Source organism: Schistocerca serialis, chromosome 3 (assembly GCF_023864345.2).
Source record: "Schistocerca serialis cubense isolate TAMUIC-IGC-003099 chromosome 3, iqSchSeri2.2, whole genome shotgun sequence".
NCBI classification, from domain to species: Eukaryota; Metazoa; Arthropoda; class Insecta; order Orthoptera; family Acrididae; genus Schistocerca; species Schistocerca serialis.
In genome coordinates this window covers 525,374,559-525,397,496 of record NC_064640.1, presented here as the reverse complement: position 1 = coordinate 525,397,496, position 22,938 = coordinate 525,374,559, and the positions used below count along the sequence as shown (strand labels likewise).

Here is a 22,938-nt window from a genome sequence, read left to right as displayed (position 1 = left end):
CAAAGGTTAGAAATTGCTGCCGAAGGTTAATCTAGTGGGTGCTCACCGATCGATAATCGCCACAAGTTGCTACGTTTCATTCGTTTGTTCTTCACGTAGAATAAAGTAGGACACGTCCTGGGGACTAAAATCAGCTCGCAACTGCTTTACTTCTGAAATGCTGATAGTGATTGTGGGAAGCAGTATGGAGGGTACTACAATAGCTATTGTAAAGCCCGAATGAGGAGAGACTGCCAGAAAAAACTTATCTAACGGGTAGAAAACGTCAAGTACCATCACCTGATTTCCCAGCAACTTCGCCAAGTGTAAGAGGAGTCAAAATAAGCAAACACGTGTCTCAGATTATCCGCAGCTACTCGACCGTTTCTTAGAAAACGAGGCTCAAAACTTTCGCCGTAATTTATATGGTTCTTAGCACTCAGTAAGCTGAACCGAAGCGGAGGCACAAAAGGTAGCGACGCACCTTCGCACTTTTGCGCCCTGTGTTCAAAACCCCATTCTTTTTTATTTTATTTTATTTATCTACCCATGTTCCCAGAGGGTTACTAGATAAATGTTTCATATCAAATTAGGGAATACAAGGGCGTAATAATAATTGTAAAATTACAACTAGGTTTCACAATGACTGTCACACATTTATTACGAGGGTTGGAACTTTTAATAGCGGCAACTATTTATTTACAGCTCGTTCAAAAGAGATACGTGTTTCAAAGTTTTACTGACCTTCAAATTATTCACCAGCATTGTATATAACCCGTTGCCAGCGATGTGGAAGTCGTAGAATACTCTTAACAGTGCCCGTTTTGTTGACAGCTCGAGCGGCGCGGTCTTATTGCCCGACGGATTAGTAGCAGTTCTGAAGCGAATGCCGTGAAGTGTTTCTTTCAGTTTAGAAATAAAGTTGAGCTTACGAGGGCTTAAGTCAGGGGTGTGCAGTAGGTTCGAATCCCGCCTCGGGCATGGATGTGTGTGATGTCCTTAGGTTAGATAGGTTTAAGTAGTTCTAAGTCTAGGGGACTGATGACCTGAGATGTTAAGTTCCATAGGGCTTAGAGCCATTTGAACCATTTTGCAGCAGGTGGTATAGCACTTAGCAGCCCCATCAGCAAAAAAAATCGGTAAGAACTTGCACTGTACGTGCTTGAGCATTGTCCTGCAAAATGATGGTCAGGTCCTGCAGAAAGTGTCATCACTTCTATCTCTAAGCTGGTCGTAGGTCGTGTTCAAAAAATGAACAGCAATGAATGTTACAAGGAGACAATTAGACACGGTTGTCCAGAAACTTGACGACGAGTATGTCTGCCTTCACGTCCGGATACGGTCCAACATCGGACCACTGTCACATCTGAGTACCACACAAATCCGGATATTGGACGATTCGAACAACCGAAGAAGTGGAGATCCACATGAGGGCCCTAAGGTGCTAATAAAGCTGTCTCACACGACTACACGGAATCTCCGTGACCCCCACAGTGATCACTCAACACCTGACTGTTCACTCAACTTATATACCCAAGCAGGCCTGGTAACAATACAACACGAACAATACTAACGCACTCCGGTGGTGGCCACTCCACCTGTCACAGACAACTGCAACTTTAATCATTTAGATACCCGCCGACGGTGTCCACTTCTACGAAGTTACATTGACACCCGACCTTGTCTTACGGCATTTCACATTTTTATCTGGCAATGTATGTCACGTGGACTAGATATTCACCACTTATCTTGTAATCGGATACTAACGGGTTCTTTGTCTTTGGTTATGAGCTTTTCTTAAGTTTCACTACATTCTCTCCTTAATTAAAAGGAAAAATTAAAAAAATGATTCCGGTTATGATGAGAGAAGGTCGGATACTACAAATTCGAAATCTGTCCAGAAATCAAATTTTCCACAGTGCCAAAATACAATGTGTGATCAAAAGTATCCAGACACCTTGCTGAAAATTACTTACAAATTCGTGGCGCCCTCCATCGGTAATGCTGAAATTCAATATCGTGTTGGTCCACCCTTAACCTTGATGACAGCTTCCGCTCTCGCAGGCATACGTTCAATCAGGTGCTGGAAGTTTTCTTGGGAATTGGCAGCCCATTCTTCAATGAGTGCTGCACTGAGGAGAGGTATCGATGTCGGTCGGTGAGGCCTGGCACGAGGTAGCGTTCAAAAACATCCCAAAGGCGTTCTGTAGGATTCAGGTCAAGACTCTGTGCAGGCCAGTTCATTACAGGGATGCTACTGTCATGTAACCACTCTGCCACAGGCCGTGAATTACGAACGGGTGCTCGATCGTTTTGAGAGATGCAGTCGCGATCCCCGAATTGCTCTTCAACAGTGGGAAGCAAGAAAGTGCTTAAAACATCAATGTAGGCCTGTGTTGTGATAGTGCAACGCAAAACAAAATGAGGTCCAAGCCCCATCCATGAAAAACACGGCCACACCACAACACCACCGCCTCCGAATTTTACTGTTAGCACTACACACGCTGGCAGATGACGTTCACCCAGCATTCGCCATACCCACATCCTGCCATCGGATCGCCACATTGTGTACCGTGATTCGTCACTCCACAAACGTTTTTCCACTGCTCAATCGTCCAATGTTTACGATTCTTACACCAAGCGAGGCGTCGTTTGGCATTTACCGGCGTGATGTGTGACTTATGACCATGAAATCCAAGTTTTCTCACCACCCGCCTGGCTGTCATAGTACTTGCAGTGGATCCTGCAGCAGTTCGGATTTCCTAGGTAATGGCTTGGATAGAGGTTTGCCTATTACACATTACGACCCTCTTCAATTGTCGGCGGTCTCTGTCAGTCATCGGAAACAGTGGACCTAGGGATGTTTAGTAGTGTGGAAATCTTGTGTAGAGACGTACGACGCAAATGACACTTAATCACCTGACCACGTTGTAAGCTCGTGTGTTCCGCGGAGCGCCCCATTCTGCTCTCTCACGATGTCTAATGACTACTGAGGTCGCTAATATGGAGTACCTGGAAGTAGGTGGCAGGACAATGCACCTAATATGAAAAACTTAAGTTTTTGGGGGGTGTTCGGATACTTTTCATCACATAGTGTATAACAGCACTGCAGAAGAGTGTCTGCACATGAGAGGTGTAGAAACGTGCAGGCCTGTATCCTGCTATAATTACGATAACGATTTCGAATAGCTTACATTGAAGTTTGTGAGGCTTCCTACAGTAGATTAATATTCTCATACTTATTTAGACACGATTCTGCGAGATGCAACGTTTGATTCTGATTGTAGATGATCGTCGACAATCCTCTCTCCCTCATTTTTCGAATCCCTCTCATTCAGCAATGACACTCCAGTGGCATTTTCTAGTTCACGTTGTAACTGATCATCTTTTGTATCCCCATGTTTCGCTGTAGGGATGGTTACAGTTATGTTATCGGAACTTTACGTCCCAAGATTATGATTTAGTATCAGCCGACAACGAGTAGACTGGAAACGATGCACAAACTTGGACAGATCAAAGATTGGATAGGTAGTCAGCGCAGTACTTTTCGAGGGAGCCAATCTGGGCATTCTCCTTGAAAGAAACGAAAGAAAAACTAAAATGGATGATCGGACAGGGATTTGAACCTCGTTCCTGCCAAATGGGAGACCATTGCTTTAAACTCTGGTCATATCGTTCTGTAGAAACCACTGAGAACAAGAGGCTCGGAATGACCAGTACTGGTGTTACGTTGATTCTCAACGCTCCCTCACACACTGCTCATCGCAGTACACATGGTCTACTAGGACGTGTTTAACTACGATTCCCTGTGCATGACTTTCACAAACTGATCCTATCACAGACTTTTACGTCACAACAGTAGTAAAGTTGGACCCTTGGTGAGACTAGTATATTCTTCTAGTGAATATATTGAAAAGAAACCTAACAACTGCTTTACTATGTGTTCCAGCAAATGTTTTCAGGAGACTGCGTTTGCTTACACAATCTATGAAAATTGACACTACTTTCTCAAATAAACCACACATTTTAGTTCGACACTATGAATGTCAACTACGTGTTGTAAACGATGGAAAAGGGTTTTGGGCCACTTTAGCATCCTTCTGCTCCGGTAATGGTAAGTGCCTCAAGAAGTGTCAACTATTATTTGTCTGGCACCTGATACAGCCTATATTACAATACTGTTCTGACAATGTTTGCTGAAGCGCGTACTAGAGTAGCATGTCCACACTCGGCAACGAGTGAGGAAAGGATGTTTATTGAACCTCGCGCGGTTAGTGACCTGCATATAGCGTCCAGGGAAGAAACTGAACGGACGAGCAAAATAATATTCGGTACGAGTAAACGCCAAGGAGAAAAGAAATGGTCAGAAGTAGAGAAGGGAGCGAGTGGAGCAGGAGGTTCGGAGTTAAACGTGCTTTCAACAATGAAATCAGCATAGTTAGGCCACATAGTAGGAGGATGGATGAGGATACGTGTGTGGTGCGCAGCACGCTGGCTCACCCCTGGTATCGGCGGACAAGTGGTGGTGGTGGTGATGGTGGTGGTGATGGTGGTGCAGGTAGGCGGCGTGCGGATGCGGCGGCGCCACCCCTGCCTCGTGCTGCTGCGGCGGCGGCTGATGCTGCACTGGCTGCTGGTACGGCGACACAACCTGCGTAAGCACACCCTCCTCACCATAGCATTCTCCATCTGCATAAGCACTATCTCCTCACCAAGCTAAGCAACATTCTACCTTCGCAAGCGGAGCCTACCCACAACTTTGGCAACCACGGCACCTCTACCAGGGTCTCCCCATCTACATAAGAGCTCTCTCATCACCACGGGCCATTGTCACAGTGCAAGTGCAGCTTTGTCATCAAAAGATACACCACCTGTTCGAGCACATCATCCTCACCACGAGACACTCCACTCTGCCCTCCGTCTAGGTTTCTAGTGCCCACATAATGTGCCAGTATTCACTTGGCTGTTCGTTAGCTACTTCTCAACCACACCAGACACAAGCGGCCATAAATGGAAAGGAGGAAAAGTGAGTAAAAGGAAAGAGGAGCAATCACTGTAAATGACTGTCAACATTTATAGATAAATCATAATTGTGCTGTCTCTCTAGAGAAGCAGAGTTCCTTGCTTTGAAGGAGTACGCGATCCATAGCTAAAACCACGGAATTTAGGAACGCCTTGAAGTAGGTTCAACAGAGACTGCAGTCTCAGAAGCGTAGAATGTAACATAAAACTTATTTTCAAGTGTTTGACAATTGTTCTTAGATACAGGATATTTTCATCATAGGCAGCACCAAGAATTACAGACATTAATCAGTTTTCAAAAGGGGCGACATCTTGCTTTACATGGACGATGAAATCCTACGAACCCTGGTAGACTTTCATTTGTAAAGGTTACAACTACATCAAGAATTGTACTATCTCGACGGAGATAAATTCTGCCGAAATTTTTACAAAGGTACAGACGGTGTTTAGAAAGGATAGATTGCATGCAACCGGTGGTGGACTGTTCGTCGCTGTTAGTAGTAGTTTATCCTGTAGTGAAATAGAAGTGCATAGTTCCTGTGAATTATTATGGGTGGAGGTTACACTCAACAACCGAGCTAGGTTAATAATTGGCTCCTTTTACCGACCTCCGACTCAGCAGCATTAGTGGCAGAACAACTGAGAGAAAATTTGGAATACATTTCACATAAATTTTCTCAGCATGTTATAGTCTTAGGTGGAGATTTCAATTTACCAGATATAGACTGGGACACTCAGATGTTTAGGACGGGTGGTAGGGACAGAGCATCGAGTGACATTATACTGAGTGCACTATCCGAAAATTACCTCGAGCAATTAAACAGAGAACCGACTCGTGGAGATAACGTCTTGGACCTACTGATAACAAACAGATCCGAACTTTTCGACTCTGTATGTACAGAACAGGGAATCAGTGATCATAAGGCCGTTGCAGCATCCCTGAATATCGAAGTTGGTAGGAATATAAAAAAAGGGAGGAAGGTTTATCTGTTTAGCAAGAGTAATAGAAGGCAGATTTCAGACTACCTAACAGATCAAAACGAAAATTTCTGTTCCGACACTGACAATGTTGAGTGTTTATGGAAAAAGTTCAAGGCAATCGTAAAATGCGTTTTAGACAGGTACGTGCCGAGTAAAACTGTGAGGGACGGGAAAAACCCACCGTGGTACAACATCAAAGTTAGGAAACTACTGCGAAAGCAAAGAGAGCTTCACTCTAAGTTTAAACGCAGCCAAAACCTCTCAGACAAACAGAAGCTAAACGATGTCAAAGTTAGCGTAAGGAGGGCTAAGCGTGAAGCGTTCAGTGAATTCGAAAGTAAAATTCTATGTACCGACTTGACAGAAAATCCTAGGAAGTTCTGGTCTACGTTAAATCAGTAAGTGGCTCGAAACAGCATATCCAGACACTCCGGGATGATGATGGCATTGAAACAGAGGATGACACGCGTAAAGCTGAAATACTAAACACCTTTTTCCAAAGCTGTTTCACAGAGGAAGACCGCACTGCAGTTCCTTCTCTAAATCCTCGCACAAACGAAAAAATGGCTGACATCGAAATAAGTGTCCAAGGAATAGAAAAGCAAGTGGAATCACTCAGCAGAGGAAAGTCCACTGGACCTGACGGGATACCAATTCGATTCTACACAGAGTACGCGAAAGAACTTGCCCCCCTTCTAACAGCCGTGTACCGCAAGTCTCTAGAGGAACGGAAGGTTCCAAATGATTGGAAAAGAGCATAGGCAGTCCCAGTCTTCAAGAAGGGTCGTCGAGCAGATGCGCAAAACTATAAACCTGTATCTCTGACGTCGATCTGTTGTAGAATTTTAGAACATGTTTTTTGCTCGAGTGTCATGTCGTTTTTGGAAACCCAGAATCTACTATGTAGGAATCAACATGGATTCCGGAAACAGCGATCGTGTGAAACCCAACTCGCTTTATTTGTTCATGAGACCCAGAAAATATTAGATACAGGCTCCCAGGTAGATGCTATTTTTCTTGATCTCCGGAAGGCGTTCGATACAGTTCCGCACCGTCGCCTGATAAACAAAGTAAGAGCCTACGGAATATCAGACCAGCTGTGTGGACATAGAGATGATCCAAAGAAGAGCGGCGCGTTTCGTCACAGGCTTATTTGGTAACCGTGATAGCGTTACGGAGATGTTTAACAAACTCAAGTGGCAGAGTCTGCAAGAGAGGCGCTCTGCATCGCGGTGTAGCTTGCTCGCCAGGTTTCGAGAGGGTGCGTTTCTGGATGAGGTATCGAATATATTGCTTCCCCCTACTTATACCTCCCGAGGAGATCACGAATGTAAAATTAGAGAGATTAGAGCGCGCACGATGGCTTTCAGACAGTCGTTCTTCCCGCGAACCATACGCGACTGGAACAGGAAAGGGAGGTAATGACAGTGGCACGTAAAGTGCCCTCCGCCACACACCGTTGGGTGGCTTGCGGAGTATAAATGTAGATGTAGATGTAGATGTAGACCGCGTTCCAGGGTCTCAGAGCCTTGGTCTGGATGCCTGACGTTAAGAAGTACAGCTGCAGGCTTGTTTAATCTAAAGTGTTCTTCACAGGAGGATTCCACTTCAGTTTCCAGAATGATTAGAGGAAGTCGGTGTAGCCACAGGACCATGGTATGAAGAAACCAGAGTAGTGATGGTTGGATCCCTAAGTCGGGTGGCCGGCCGGGGTGGCCGAGCGGTTCTAGGCGCTACAACCTGGAACCGCGCGACCGCTACGGTCGCAGGTTGGAATCCTGCCTCGGGCATGGCTGTGCGTGATGTCTTTAGGTTAGTTAGGTTTGAGTAGTTCTAAGTTCTAGGGAACTGATGACCTCAGAAGTTAAGTCCCATAGTGCTCAGAGCCATTTGAACAATTTTTTTGAGTCGGGTGGCATGAATTTTTATTACTTATGGTGTTCCACATCTTTGCTGTAGGTCACTGGACTGCTGTTAACAGCTGTATGCGTCTACCAGAGATGCAGTCAGTCAGAACTTCTTCTTCTTCTTCTTCATGGACGATAATACACTGTCGAGTCACATTAATGTGACCACCTGTCAAAAGCATGAATAACCACCTTTCGCAGCGCGGACGGTTGCTCGACGTGCAGGAAGAGAGTCAATAATGTTCTGGAAGGTACCGTCAGGGATGTCGAACCATGTCAACTCCATTGTCGAGGCCAGTTACGCTACATGTCTCGGTTGAAGATCCGTGGCGCATATAGCCCAATAGAGGTGGTCTCACAGATTCTCCATTGAGATTAGATCTGGAGAGTTTGCTGCCCAAGGCGGTACAGTAAACTCATTCTGGTGCTGCATTGTCGTGGTGGTGGACGCCATAGTGCCGAGGAATAACAAACTGCAAGCAAGGCTGAACATGGTCCCCAAGGGTAGATGCTCATTTGTGTTGAACCATTGTGCCTCTCAGAATGACGAGATCATCCACAAAATGCCACCGAAACATTCTCCAGACCATAACGCTCTCTCCTCCGGCCTGGAAACTTGCGACGATTGTTGCAGAGTGTTTGCTTTCAGACGTTTCACACCGTGCATGGCGACGGTCATCAGCCTGATGCCTGTTGCCACTCCAATTGCAGTATGGGCTTGCAAATTCCAACATTCGTCGCCGAATAACAACAGTCAGCACGGGTGCATGAATCAGGCGCCTGTTGTGGTGGCCCATATGCAGCAATGTTTGGTGAACGGTAGTTGAGAACATACTGTTTGTAGCTCCTTGGTTGGTCTGGGCGGTCAGTTGCTCAACAGTTGCAAGTCTGTTCGTCAGTACCCATCTCCACAGCCGTCGTTCACCCTTGTCATCTATGGTCTGTGGTGCACCATGGTTGTTTCGGCGCCCGTTTTGGATAGCTTCATTTTGGAACGCGCTTTATACTTTAATGACGGCGGCAGGCAAACAGCTCACAGACTTAGCCGGTTCGAATATGGTTGTAGCCTTCGTCCGAAAGTCAATGATCATGCCCTTGTGGACGTCAGATAAATCATTCTGTTTCCGCATTATGACAACGACAGCACTGTCTTCCGCGTTCCTCCGACAAGGTTTGTATAACACCCCCCCCCCCCCTCCCCTCCTCCCTGCTAGCGCTCCCACCTGCCGTCTGTGAGTGGTTATTGCACGTTGATGTCGAACATAGGTGGTGGTCACATTAATGTGGCTGGACCGTGTATCTGTCCGCTTTGAGTGGTTCTCGTGGTTAATTTTTTGTATACACTATGACATCCATCGTATGGTCTGCCCAGAGACAGATATAAATTTTAATTCCATGGAATGTGCTCTCTGCATCTTTGAGCTATCATCTGCTGTCTGTTGGACATCACCAATAACGATTATCCACTTCCTCACAACCACGTTAACAGTGTCACTGTCAAATGAACTATATTGTGCAGAACGTGTAATATCGGTTTCTGAGTGTTTCGAATTGCATATTTTGGGCATTGTTGAGTGCTAAATGTTTTGTGATGCAGCCTTATATTGTTCAGTAAACCTTCTACAAAGATTTTCAGGAAATTTGCTCACCAAACTTCTTGACAGTTCTATGTCGTTCTTTTAGGAATAGTTTGTTTACATGATTTTCAGGAAATTTGCTCACTAAACTTCTTGACAGTGTTATGTCGTTGTTTTAGGAATAGTTTGTTCAAATATGTTATAGATGTCAGGGAGCCAGAAGTAGGCTACCATAAGATGCACGTGGCGTGTGACCCGTACATGACTTCACTGTGCTGCTCGGGATGTAAATCATTTCTAAATCTTGTCGTTGTGAAGGAGGAATGGCTCATCCACTATATGACTCTCATAAACTCTCTCCGATGACTTGGTGTAACAGCGCTGTTATGATACTGTCAGAAGGACTGATAGCAACAGTGACACATGCTACTGTAGATAGCTCTTCTCGTTACGCACTTTAATCGGGGATATCGATTTTAAACCACAGACAGCAGAATTGCAAGGAAGAGTAGGGTTTATGCAAGAGCATGATCTATATCAACAGCCTTTCTTCCACAAGTCTTGTTTCAGCATACCAAATTAAGTACATATTCAGTGAAGGGAAAAAGGAGAAACTCCTAGAATCGAAGATCTGGAATAGTTATCCTTACTCCACGTTCGATCTTAATGTAGCATTCCTCTACGTTTGATGTTAATGTTATGCTAACATTAAGACACTTATTGGCCTATCCTGAAATGAAATAGCTTAACTCTAGTACGACCAACGATCTAGTAAATTAATTTACCTAAGCGTAGTTTAAATCTGATATAGTTCATGTTGGGCAAAGTTATAGGACAAGTGATCTGCTATGGCTTGCTACACTCCTATCTCGAATGATGCAATTGAGCTCTTGCGAATGCAGATGCAATAACGAGAGATTGTGAAACCAGGTGCCGACACGTTATCTACTCCATTCGAATAGCACCAACAGCACTGCGAGCTTAACGTTAGTATCTTATGCTCAAACTCCATGAAATACTTCTATCACTATCAGTATAGTAACAGGCTACATCTTGGTCGTTAACTGTCTCCTTGAAGTGGTTTAGCGACCTCTGTCCCGCAGATTGGTAGCAATTAACAACGCATCAGAGATGTTTCGACGATAGAAACAGTACCCAGTTATCGATGGCTTCCGTAGATACAAGGGCCCCATTTGATTGCTTCTGTCAGCAAAACATGTATATGATTTGATACCACCAACCTGGGACCCTTGTCTCAGGATAATACCCAGTCAGTGACTCGAAATGGCGAGGATCTTGTGTGATACTGCTCGAGAGACTGAAAACAGAGGTTTTTCACAAACTTTTCTGTGGTTATGGAAACGCTCAGTCTACTACAGTATATTTATCTCCATAGTGAGCAGAATTCCGACGCTGTTTTTACTAAGGATTTTTCTGGCGCTTATCTAACAAACGAAGCAATATCTGAAATGTGAGTTAATGCAGCTCGGAGATACGCACAGAAGATTCCTTACAAGAGAAAACAGAGTGTTTTAGATCCCCGTCCATCATGATGAATGTGCTGTAGGAAAAAATGTGGCAGAGTGTGAAACACATCTTAAAATCAGCTAGTCTAATAACACGCGTGGCGAAATTTGGCTAGAAGTAGACAATGACAGCAGTGAGATAGTCTGGACTCACCTACCTAAGTGCTTACTGAAGATGGACGGGAGGTGGGTTATTCGTAACATTAAGCGATACACTTAAATTCACACAGGTTGGACGGAGTCAGCATGTGAAATATTTAAACCAAGATTTAACATCTACATGTACTGTATCTGTCGGGTACTACATAATATAAGGGGTGATCAAAATGTTCCCGTTCGAAGGCTGTACAGTTCAGAATCAATATGCCAGTCAGGCAAAATCACAGAGAGCATTGAGGCAATTGCCCCGCCTACGCACCGGCTTGAAGATATTCGCTTGGTAAAACACCGTGTCGTGCTGCGTGATGAACTCCGTTGTAAACAAATTTACCCGTAACAGGTACTTCTGATAAATCGCAACACTAAACTGTGTGTATGTTAATTGGCGGCAAACAATCCTGGCTTTTTTAATGGCATTCGTATAGAGACTGCGAACAGCGATTGTGAATTAGCTGTAGCAACAAGCTCACTAAGATGCAAGGAACGACATAAACAAGCAGAAACTTCACCATGCTCAGTAAATTTTATGAGCAGTAGACTGCCTCACTTCTCAGACAAGAATAAGAGTTCCTCGATTAAGACAATTAACATGTAGAGGTCTCTGGACCAATTTCTAGCGAATAGCCGCTGAACGTCTACAAAAATATGTACCTAGCAGAATACTTCAAGGTAGCAGAGATTTCTTGTACTATACAAACCATACCGGAAAGTTTCATAAGAAACAGCGCTGCTGCGCAATACTTGCAAAACGAATCATTGAAGTGTAGATAGGCTCGAATCGCAATTGCCTATCAGACAATGAATGCACAAAACATTCCATAACTACAGTAGTAAAATTCTATCGTAGGACCACTCAAAAATCTCCCTTGTGCTCGCTTGTTAAAAATATCAAAGACGAGAAAATAAGTTGTTTTCTGAATGAACTAGTGCTCCCTCTAAATTATTTAGCTATTGTTAATGTGTTAACAGTTATTCTCATTTATGTGACTCCAGATGCTCCTCTGTCTTGTCGGTACTGTTACTTCATAAATTCGGAGCTCCGTCAGTTTCCAGTGACCTCGTCGACGCCTGGACGTTAAACCTTAATCTTGTTATGTCCATGTCTAGTACCTTGGCCTGTTATGAGTGCAGTTTACTGCCTGGCTGTACAGCTGAAAGGCGGGAAGAAAGAGAAAGAGAGAGACGGAGAGAGGAGGGGGGAGGGAGGAAGGACAGAGAGAGATAGAGACAGAGAAAGAAAGAAAGAGCAGCTGTCCTCCGCGCACCGCATGGAAGAGGCGGATGGAGACATTCCTGGAAATATAATGAGGCTCAACAGGTCAGACTGTGCTTCATTTCGTAAATAAATGGGTGAAATTTAATTTGGTTACATGCGGCTGGTATCGCTAGGCGAAACGTTTCGGCCGGCGACCACTTTTGACTAACTGCACTCGTTGCCCTTGGATCGAGCGCCAGAATCTTTGGCAAGCAACACGTATTCCACTTCAACAATACTCGTGTTGATCGTCGTGAACGCTGTCTCTGGCTATGATTTAGAATGAAAGACCGACAACAGAGAAAATTTTACCCTAGGGTCTCGCCAACGGCTCAAAACGAATCGCTCCTAGGAATTAACCAAGCAGCCGCATTAGCAGTCTCGTTGCACGTCCTTGTGTGAAGCCTCTGGTGTCCGTTGCTAGCCATTTAGAATCCTGGCAATGGAAAAATTTACACTACAAGCATTTGTCTGACAATGGGATATAATATAATGGCGTGAACTTCCTGATCACCAAACAATTTATCAATGTCTTGAGGTACATTTCAAACCACTCCACGTTGTTTCATGTACTGGGGGCATACAATAGTGTTGAGGTGACCCATTCCTCGGATGGGACCAGGAGTTCCACCATCACCTTTTCTTTTATTATCATCAACAACATTACATTCTGCGGAGGATCATCACAGTCACGTGTAAGAAAAGTTATGTTTAGGACGCTTCCCTCACATTTCAATCGAATACGCTCCCAAATTTTGTAAAAGAATTTCTAATATATGATTTGTAGCTCGTCGGATACTAGCCTCAAGCAGTCCCCACAACACAACCAACTAAGGCTGCTTGCCATGTAGGGCCATGAATACGATCCAAGTCCGCCGATCTACAATCGCCACTATGCTGGAAGCGATTACCATTGTTCAGAGTCTTATTTGTACTCATTGTTACCCGCTCATCTACGGTCACTGTTACTTTCACATGCCTCGTACCCATGTACGGATTTTATCCCAAATTTTACAGGGTGTTATACGTACGATCCCACCGATCCTCACAACGTGTCTGGCATTCCGCAGGAACCAAAACCCTCGTAGACAGGCCGTTGCTCGGACTTCATGCCAGGTAGTGTATGTGTTAGCCGAGGAGGAGGAGGAGGAGGAGGAAGAGAAGGAGGAGACGGAGTAGGAGTAGGAAGAGGAAGAGGAATAAGAAGAAGAAGAAGGAAAATAGTAGTAGTAGTAGTAGTAGTAGTAGTAGTACCAAAAAAGAAAAAAAAAATCCCGAATGTGTTAGTTCGTTACAGGTGACATAATTCCTATACAGTATTATGATAGGATACTTCGTATAAAGAGAAACAACTGCCCAGCTGCTCGACAGACGATGGCTTGTCCAAGAGGGGTTTAAACGTGGCTGCTCCCAGCTGCCTTTGCGTAAGTAATTTTATTCGTGTGTCACGCGGAAATGTTCTGGAACACAGGCAATGATGGAATGGGCAACGGTAATGCAGCACTCGGTCAACTCGTGGAAGTTTCTTGAGGACTGGGTCCAGTGCATTGACAAGCAAAACTCTGACGATTCGGGAGCGACAACTTTTGCTGCTGAGGGATGCCGAGCAGGCAGAGGCATCGACCGGTGATGGTCGATGTCTGTTTCCTGGTGCGCTGTTCTTGGCTCCAAGCTCTGTTACAGTCCCAAGACTGCTTATTTCTTACTTGGGCCGTGTTTTTAAAATAAGACGCAGCAGGGTTGGGTTGGGTTGTTAGGGGGAAGAGACCAAATAGCGAGGTCATCGGTCTCATCGGACTAGCGAAGGGCGAGGAAGGAAGTCGGCCGTGCCCTTTCAAAGGAACCATCCCGGCACATGCCTGGAGGGATTTAGGAAAATCACGGAAAACCTAAATCAGGATGGCCGGACGCGGGATTGAACCGTCGTCCTTCCGAATGCGAGTCTAGTGTGCTAACCACTGCGCCACCTCGTTCGGTGACGCAGCTGGGTCTCTAGGCTTCACTTTAGTTGGTGTCATGGAGCAGTCAACACGTAGTGACCGTGTTGGTCACACAAGACCTTGTGGACATCCGGCACCCGCCGTCAGCACAGCACGATCAGATTTGGGCCTACAAGCTACGTAATGAGCCATCATGCGCCATTGTTGTTCCTCATTGTTAGCATTTCTCTCTCTCGCTCATCTCTACCTTATAGGAGATTCACTGCTTACATTTTTGTAACCTTTAATTGATCTGATGCTTGATAACACTTGAATTTCTCATTAAACACTAGTGTAATCTTTCCTCCCGATTTCAGAGCTTAATATTCGTTTTCAGTTGCTTTGTAAATCTTAAATGCAGAATATATCACAGGGAAGGAGTCTAATTTGGGATCTTCCCTGCTCTTGAGGTACTCTCATTTCACCCACATAATCATCATTAACTTCGGTTACTCAACGTTTGTAATCAAACACTAATGAAGAAGTACTTGTATCTGCGATCTATCTTCTCCTGCCGCAGCTGCATCCATATTCAGCAGAGAACATCGGCTGACACTCAACCATCCCTGACATCCAGTTACAATTACCGTCAAAAGTGGGTCTCCAGCTCGGCCCTTGTTATAAGACTGTCAGGTTAGGCACTATTTTCTATTGTCACCATATATGGCCATGTCTACGAAAAGCTATGACTGTCTTACCAGCGTGTTCTGATGTAATTCTCTATACCTGTGATGTAGCTATTACTTGTCTGGTCATATTCGTCAACTGCCTTCCAGGAATGTGCCCTGTCGGCCGGGGTGGCCGAGAGGTTCTAGGCGCTACAGTCTGGAACCGCGTGAACGCTACGGTTGCAGGTTCGAATCCTGCCTCGGGCATGGATGTGTGTGATGTCCTTAGGTTAGTTAGGTTTAAGTAGTTCTAAGTTCTAGCGGACTGATGACCTTAGAAGTTAAGACTCATAGTGCTCAGAGCCATTTGAATGTGCCCCTACACCCCTGGCATCCTTCTTCAAACCAAGAAGACTTGCTGTCGCCGACATCTTGGTGACCAGCCACAACTACAGTTTACAAGGTGTTGCCCTAAAATTAACCTGACCCAAAATTGTTCCTGTACAGAAGGGATAATGTTAAGTGATTTCTGTCATATTCTCGCCTCTTGGACACAGAAATTCGGCAGGCAGGGTTTGTTTCATTATAATACGTATCTTAATTTCTTTATAACATACACGTAGTCTCACATTCTCTGATAAAAGATTGTAGTATATTCTTCTCACACCCATCAAAAGCTATTTTTTGGTGGGAAAAGATCGATACAGCAATTAGTGTTGCAGTAATTGCACGTCATACGCCTGATTTTCATATCATGCAGAAGCTCTTGCTGTAGCTCTTGATGCGTTCTGCGCGTTCATCTGACTCCATAAATGCAGCTACCACAGACTGAAGTAGCCCGTTGCAGTATTGACGTCAAAAAACAGTATCTAAGTTGTTTTTTAGAGAGATTGTTTTGTAAGGCTTCAGTTTGAGTTTGCTGTGCCCACACAAGTTGCTACTAATGTACCAGCATCAGATGTTAAAATTCGCAACGATTTCTCGAACTTATTTCGGATGCCACATTGAACAGCGATACGCTACATCCCACACAGAACGATTTGCTGGGGTCTTCGACAGTCAGACTTCTCCAGCCACCTGGCCACATTTTCTGCTTGGAACCTCACTGTCTAGAGTAGAAATCGCTTCAGTGACGAGACCCGCTTTGAACTGAGCCTGGCCGGCCGGAGTGGCCGAGTGGTTCTAGGCGCTTCAGTCTGGAACCGCGCGACCGCTATGGTCGCAGGTTCGAATCCTGCCCGCGCGTGGATCTTTGTGATGTCCTTAGGTTAGTTAGGTTTAAGTAGTTCTAAGCTCTAGGGGACTGATGACCTCAGATGTTAAGTCCCATAGTGCTTAGAGCCATTTTTTGAACTGAGCCCCGATGACCGGCGAAGATGCATCTGCAGACGCCGCGGACAGCTGTGGGATACCAACCTGACTATCACCCCCCATATGGCCCGACAATCAGGACTTATGGTCATTTCTTTTCATACCATGACTCCTTTTGTAGTTATCCAAGGGCATCCTTACGGCACAGCGGTACGATAACGATATTCTACGCCCCATTTTTAGCCCGTCATGGCAAGCAGTCCTGGGCTTACATTTCAGCAAGATAATGCTCCCCCACACATGGCCAGAGTTTCTGCTGTTTGTCTTCGCGCAAAGTCGTCGGATCTCTCTCCAACTGAGAACGTTTGGAGCATTATGGGCAGGGTCCACCAAGTAGCTCACTTCGATATCCCTCCGGAGGACACATGGTGTAGAGCCAGAGTCCAGTGGGATATTGAGTGGCATTCTGTGGTGTTCAGCGATGAAACTCGCTTCATTCTGTAGCATTCTCATCGACGACAACATGTCTGCTGACGACCTGATGAAAGATCAGAGGAACTTGCGATTCTCGAAACCTATTCCTTTCCAATTCCTAATATCTAGGCGTGGGGAGCTACTGAATATGACAACATGATTGATTATGTCACTGTTGGAGAGAGCTGTTGTTATACTCTTCATTACCAACGTGCCAAATGTCATAGGCCGACAGGATACTGCAACATCCCAGACTACAGTTCAGACCACAAACACCTACAGGATTCTACGGTTCCTTGACTGACTTGACCGAGTCCCCGATTTATCGCCCATAGATCATGTTGGGATACAATAGGAAGGCATATACTTTCATTTCAGCCTATAACCAGTAATAGCCATGAGTTGATACAGCGCGTGCCCCAGGACTGGTAAGAAATAACTCCAATATGACATTCGGAGGCTTCACACATCCACGCCATAACAAATGCAAGTGTATATTTGTGTCCATCTGGATCTCATCTCATAGTTATGTTGAGGATGGATACCATTTCCAGATGGTATGCAAGTTTAATCATTCAGTACTCGTTATACAGGCTGTATTGGGAATAAGTGCAGGTATTTCGGTTGTTGATTGAGGACAGTTTACTGAACAACATTACGTCAGTATTTACGTCATTTGCCGACGAATAATTATAGCTATTACAATTCGCATGTTTTTAGACTGGGTAGTACCTCCAAGTACATGTGGCTCACGGAAGCCATTAATTCTTATTTTCCCCTGTGCAATATTCCAGGTGTTGAAGTGTAGACATGAGGATGCAAAACGGTGAGTCTATTCTGCCAGGCAGTATTCACATCGCAGTCCAGGTACGGCTGTGCAGAACACGTCACTTCGTAAGGCTTGTGACGTGTTTGTGTCAAGACTGTGTGTACATATTAAGGTGCCACATATAAAAATATCTCCACTTATACCAGTTACACCCTGTATGTTATAAACATCTCCACAAAGTTTCATAAATATCGAACTAATCCCGTTGGTGAATTTGTTATATACTAATAAAAAAAATCCTTAACTGTGCTTAGAGAGTATTAAGTAGTACAGGAAGTTACCTGTGGTCCCGGCGCGGGCGGCGGCTGCGGGCCGCCGTGGTGGTAGTAGGCTGCGGCCGCCATGCGCGAAGCGGCGTGAGCCTCCAGCGCGAGGCCGTACTGCAGCTTGCTCTGCACCATGTAGTAGTGGTACAGCCAGCCGTTCGCGCGCATCACCGCCGCCTCACGGTCGCTGCAACATCACAACACTTCCTGTTCTCTCATTCCACCAAAATCACCTATTAAAAACTTCTTTCACAGTTGCTAAGTAGCAACATTTCCACATCTGTCGCTGAGTACTACACACACTGACAACGAACCTTGAGCACCTACATGTAGAGGAGCAAGTGAAATTAAAAATCGCGCGTAGCCGGTAATGCGCATTTATTTCAAAGAAGGGAACACGTCAACATTATTCAGAAGTGTGTCAAACGGGCACTGTCCTATTGCATGGTGGTAGCAGGATACTGCCTCATAAGAGATAACATATGAGGACGCGAGATGTCTACGACATACCGCTGTACCGATAGAGTTCCTTGAATGGCTAGCTGTGATATGGACCACAAAACATGACATCAGCGTGTCTCTCCTAAACGTTGACAAAATGCGTCCTCTGTCCTCGACGCCACCTGTCTAACGAACAATGATCATAGTATTTAGTACAGAGCCGATATTTATCGCTGAAAATGATGAGACTTCACTCGCTAACAGTCCATACCTTTCAGCCAATGCATTTGTCAGACATTTCCCTCTCTCTTACGAAGAGGGATGTACGGAGCGGAGAAAGTGAGCCCCGCCCACACAGACTATCTTGTGATAGGGGTGTTAGAGCGTGAACAAACTCCACCTATCTCACGCAGAGTTGAAAGTGCATTTGTGCTGTTTTCGTATTTATCATTGATACGAAAGTAGAAGTGAAACCGTGTAATAATGAATGCCTCATTGACATGTTCATTTTCAGTAAAGGTACTTACTGCTACATATTCTGTAACAACTACAAAAAACAGCGTCTAGTGACAATGTTAATTATTTTTTTGGCACACTCAATATTCCAAGAAATTTTCTTTGAGGAGTCGTAGGTAGCTTCCACATTGAGGCCAGAACTGCTTCTTTGCACATCTTGAAACTAATAACACGAACAGCGCAATTTCTACTGTGATGCTTACTTCATCGTTACACAAGGTACTTTATTTCTTAGATCAGTAACGTTGACAGAGCGGGACACAAAATGCGGGTAACCTGAAGTCTTCCAACTACTACCGATTCAGGACGGAGAGCGTACTGACTACGGAAAGATTGATAAAATTTAACAGTTGTGTACATTTACATGAACAAAGCTCCAGATATCACACGGAATGCTTCCCCGATAACATCTGGGTACTTAAGCGTGGACCAAAAGCATAAAATCACACATACGTTTTTTTGTAGGAATAGGGCAATTGACAGAATATAGTTACCTCAAATAAGACTTGGCTGTTTATTCAATTTTGCACCTGTGTTTACCCTGACCAGATAAGGAGCTTCATGTCCTCTCTTACATCAAATCAGACGCCCTATATTTTACAATGTAAACATACTTATTGATTTGTGATAATGAAATGTACCAGCAATGGTAAATATTGCAATAACTACCTTGATTTGAACTTCAAAATATAGACAGAAACAAGAAGAACAGAAGAAAACGAAAGGGGAAAACGGAAATAAAAAGTTACTAAGACTTCGGGTAACAATAGTGAGACTGGAGATCATGCTGTTCATGAACGCTGCATGAAAATGGAAGATATACCCTTATAAGAAATAATGTTTTACACGAAAGGACAATACAGCGATGAGAAGAACACCACGAATCAAAAATTAGGAAAGGGAAATACAAGATTCGTCCGAAAAGTTCAGTGAAGGATCTCAGAAAATAAAGGAAACAAGAGTTCCGAACAAAATACCTGCCCATCAAAGTACTCACCATTTGCTACAATACACTTCTTTAGGCGGTAGTGCAGCTGCTAGAATCTTTCAGCAGACATTTCTCGTGGAATCGTTCGAAGCACTGTGGTCACGCATTGTTGGATACCGGCATCATTACAGGAGCTGAGACCTGCTGCTACCAGGACGATCCGGAGACCAAGTGACAGCCAATGACACTGTGTTCATCGTTTTCTCGCCTCCCAAAACACTCATCTGACAAAATCCAAGATTAAGACGATGCTGACTGTCTTTTTCGACAGCAAAGACGTGATCCATCACGAATTTCTGTCCGAAGGAAGTGACTAAAGCCACCCCGTTGTCTGTCGCTTGGTCTCTGGATCGTTTGTGTAGCACTAGATCTCATCCCCTGTAATGGTGCGGATATCCAAAAAGTATGAGCACAGTGCTGCAAGCGATTCCACAAGAAGCTTTTACGGACAGTTTCCAACAGTTTTACAGCCGACGTCAGAAGTGTGTTGTAGCTAGTAGTGGTTACTTCATAGGACAATAAAGGTATTATGTTGGTAACGCTTCTTTGCTTTACTTTCCGAGACCATTCACCGAACGCATGAGACACACTTTGTATTATAGACAAATACAGCCTAATAAGCCTTCTAACTTCTGGTTCCACTTAGTTAATCGAAATTTTTTATGAGTTCCATAATTCGGACCTGATTTAATCACGCATCATTTTCCAACGAATACACGTAAGAAATATCGGTTACTGTAAACAGATAAAATATAAGGTCTGCTGTGTTCAACCTGTGATCGTTTTTCTGACCTGAGTGCAGGAAGAGTGCAACTTTTCGTTCGCCACGACGTTACGAGGAGGAGGATGGCAGTCCATTGCCCCGACTGCCTTTTACTCCCGGCACTCAATTTCATAACAGGGCGAGTTGACCGGGGCTTCCAGGGCCCCTAGTGAAGCGCTTTACCCGCTTGTCTAAACGTACTTTCCCATATGGTTTGCATGTAAATCGGCGAACGGAATTTATAGAGCATTTAATCATATATAATCAACATTAGCCAATGATATGGCAGGCATTTATCCAATTCCATAAAACCTGCTGGATTGTGATAGATACTGCGCGTACATGTGCGACAGTCTGTATCAAGAACACTACTGGACACGATTGAAGCAATGTCGACCACAAAACAATCCTAATATTAAAAGAAAGAAAGTTTTCCATCATCAATTCTTGTCGTTGCATTGTAATGAATTAGATATATTCCATTTATGTTCACGTCGTTTATTGATGCTCCATTACACATGTTGACAAATAATTTCAAAATATGATTGTTACTTGCCAAGCAATGAATAGAGAGAAAGTGGTCAGGAAGTCAAAAGCCGAGTCACTATTGAGAATAGCCGACGTTAATTAACAGCTCGGTCACTTTTATTGCAGAACTGATGTCAAGTTCAGTTCATAATTACCTCTAACATTCACAATTAAGTATTTGGCAGAGGGTTCGTCGAACCACCTTCAAACTATTTCTCTACCGTCCCAATCTCGAACAATGAGCAGGAAAAATCAACACCTAAATCACTCCTTGCGAGCTCAGATGATGATGATAATTTCTCCCTATTTAGGTAGGGGGTCAATAAAATATTTTCACAATCTGAGGAGAAAGATGGTGATTGAAATTTCATAACAAGGGCCTGCCGCAATGAAAATGCCTTAGTTTTAATGATTGCCACACCACTTCGCATATCATATCCGTGACACTCTCTCCCCGTCTTTGAACTTCTTCGATGTCCTCCGTCAATCCTATCTGATACGTATCCCAAGCCGCACAACAATACACCGGAAGAGGGTGCACAAACGCTGGGTAAACAGTCTCTACAGCAAACCTGTTGCATTTTCTAAGTACTCTGACAATAACTCTAAGTCTTTGGTTTGCTTTCCCCTCAATATTATCAATGTTATCGTCACATTTTAAGTTATTCATAATTTTAATCCCTAAGTATTTGGTTGAATTTACAGCCTTTAGATTTGAATGATTTACAGTGTAACTAAAATTAAGCGGATTCCTTTTAATACTCAAGTGAATGACTTCATACCCTTCATTATTTGGTCAATTGCCACTTTTCGCACCATACAGTTATCTTGTCTAAATCATTTTGCAATTGGATTTGATGTTCTGATGACTCCACAAGACAGAAAATGACAGGATCCTCTGCAGACAATCTAAGGGGGCTTCTCAGGTTATCCCCTAAATCGTTTATGTAGATGAGGAAGATCGGAGGGCCTGTAACACTTCCTTGCCTTGTGGAACGGCAGTTATTACTTCTGTTTTACTCGACTACTTTCCGTCAATTACTATGAACTGAGACTTTTCTGACAGGGAGTGACGAATATAGTCGTTCAACTGAGACGATACTTCATAGACACGCAGGTTGATTTGATGTCACTTGTGAGGAAATCTAAAAATAGGAAATCTATTCCACATTCCCTGTCGATACCACATATTTCTTCGCGTGAATAAAGAGCTAATTGTGATTTACCACAACGATATTTTCTGAATCCGAGTTGACTATTTGTCAATAAATACTTTCCTTCGAGATAATTCATAATGTTTGAACACAATAGTTCCAAAATCCCACTACAAATCGACGTTAGTGGTAGGGGTTTGTAAATCAGTGGATTACTCCTATTTCTTTTCCCGTGAATAGTGGCTTCATCACAAGGTTCCTTTTGCTTGATAAATGACATTTGTTTACGTCACGGAATTTCCATTTTTCCCAGGATAGAGTGCGATTTTGTCGCTTGTGAGTTAGGCTCACCATTATTGAAAAACACTTGGCCACGTTCTAGTACGAGCGGCCCAGGGCCATATCGGCGGATCTCTTTGGCAACGGGGAGAGTCTGTTACAGTTAGCTAGCCATTCCCGAGACGCTGCATCATGATTCACGCTGTGGGTCGAGGCGCAAAGTTGATTGACTGGTCCCATAAATACTGGCGAGCCCTCCTCCACATCCCTCGCTGAGTCCCTTCCCTTCTCTTTTTAACCATTCTCGGTCCACTGGGTAACGTCTAACAGTCGCTGTTTTCTTTCCCGCTTTCCGAGGATCAGCAGAAAGGTCGAGAATGTTCCTCCAGGCGACTG

At 44.2% G+C, this 22,938-nt stretch overlaps 1 protein-coding gene across 1 annotated transcript in view; it reads right to left on the bottom strand.

Moving 5' to 3' along the window:
- LOC126470977 (neuronal PAS domain-containing protein 4) overlaps positions 1–22,938 on the bottom strand; it is a 1,201,991-nt gene that overhangs the window by 20,166 nt on the left and 1,158,887 nt on the right. The window contains exons 9-10 of the mRNA XM_050099023.1: positions 17,889–18,060; positions 4,607–4,630 (exon numbers count right to left, since the gene is read on the bottom strand). Of these exons, the coding sequence (XP_049954980.1) occupies positions 4,607–4,630; positions 17,889–18,060 (196 nt within the window). The remainder of the gene's footprint in view (positions 1–4,606; positions 4,631–17,888; positions 18,061–22,938) is intronic.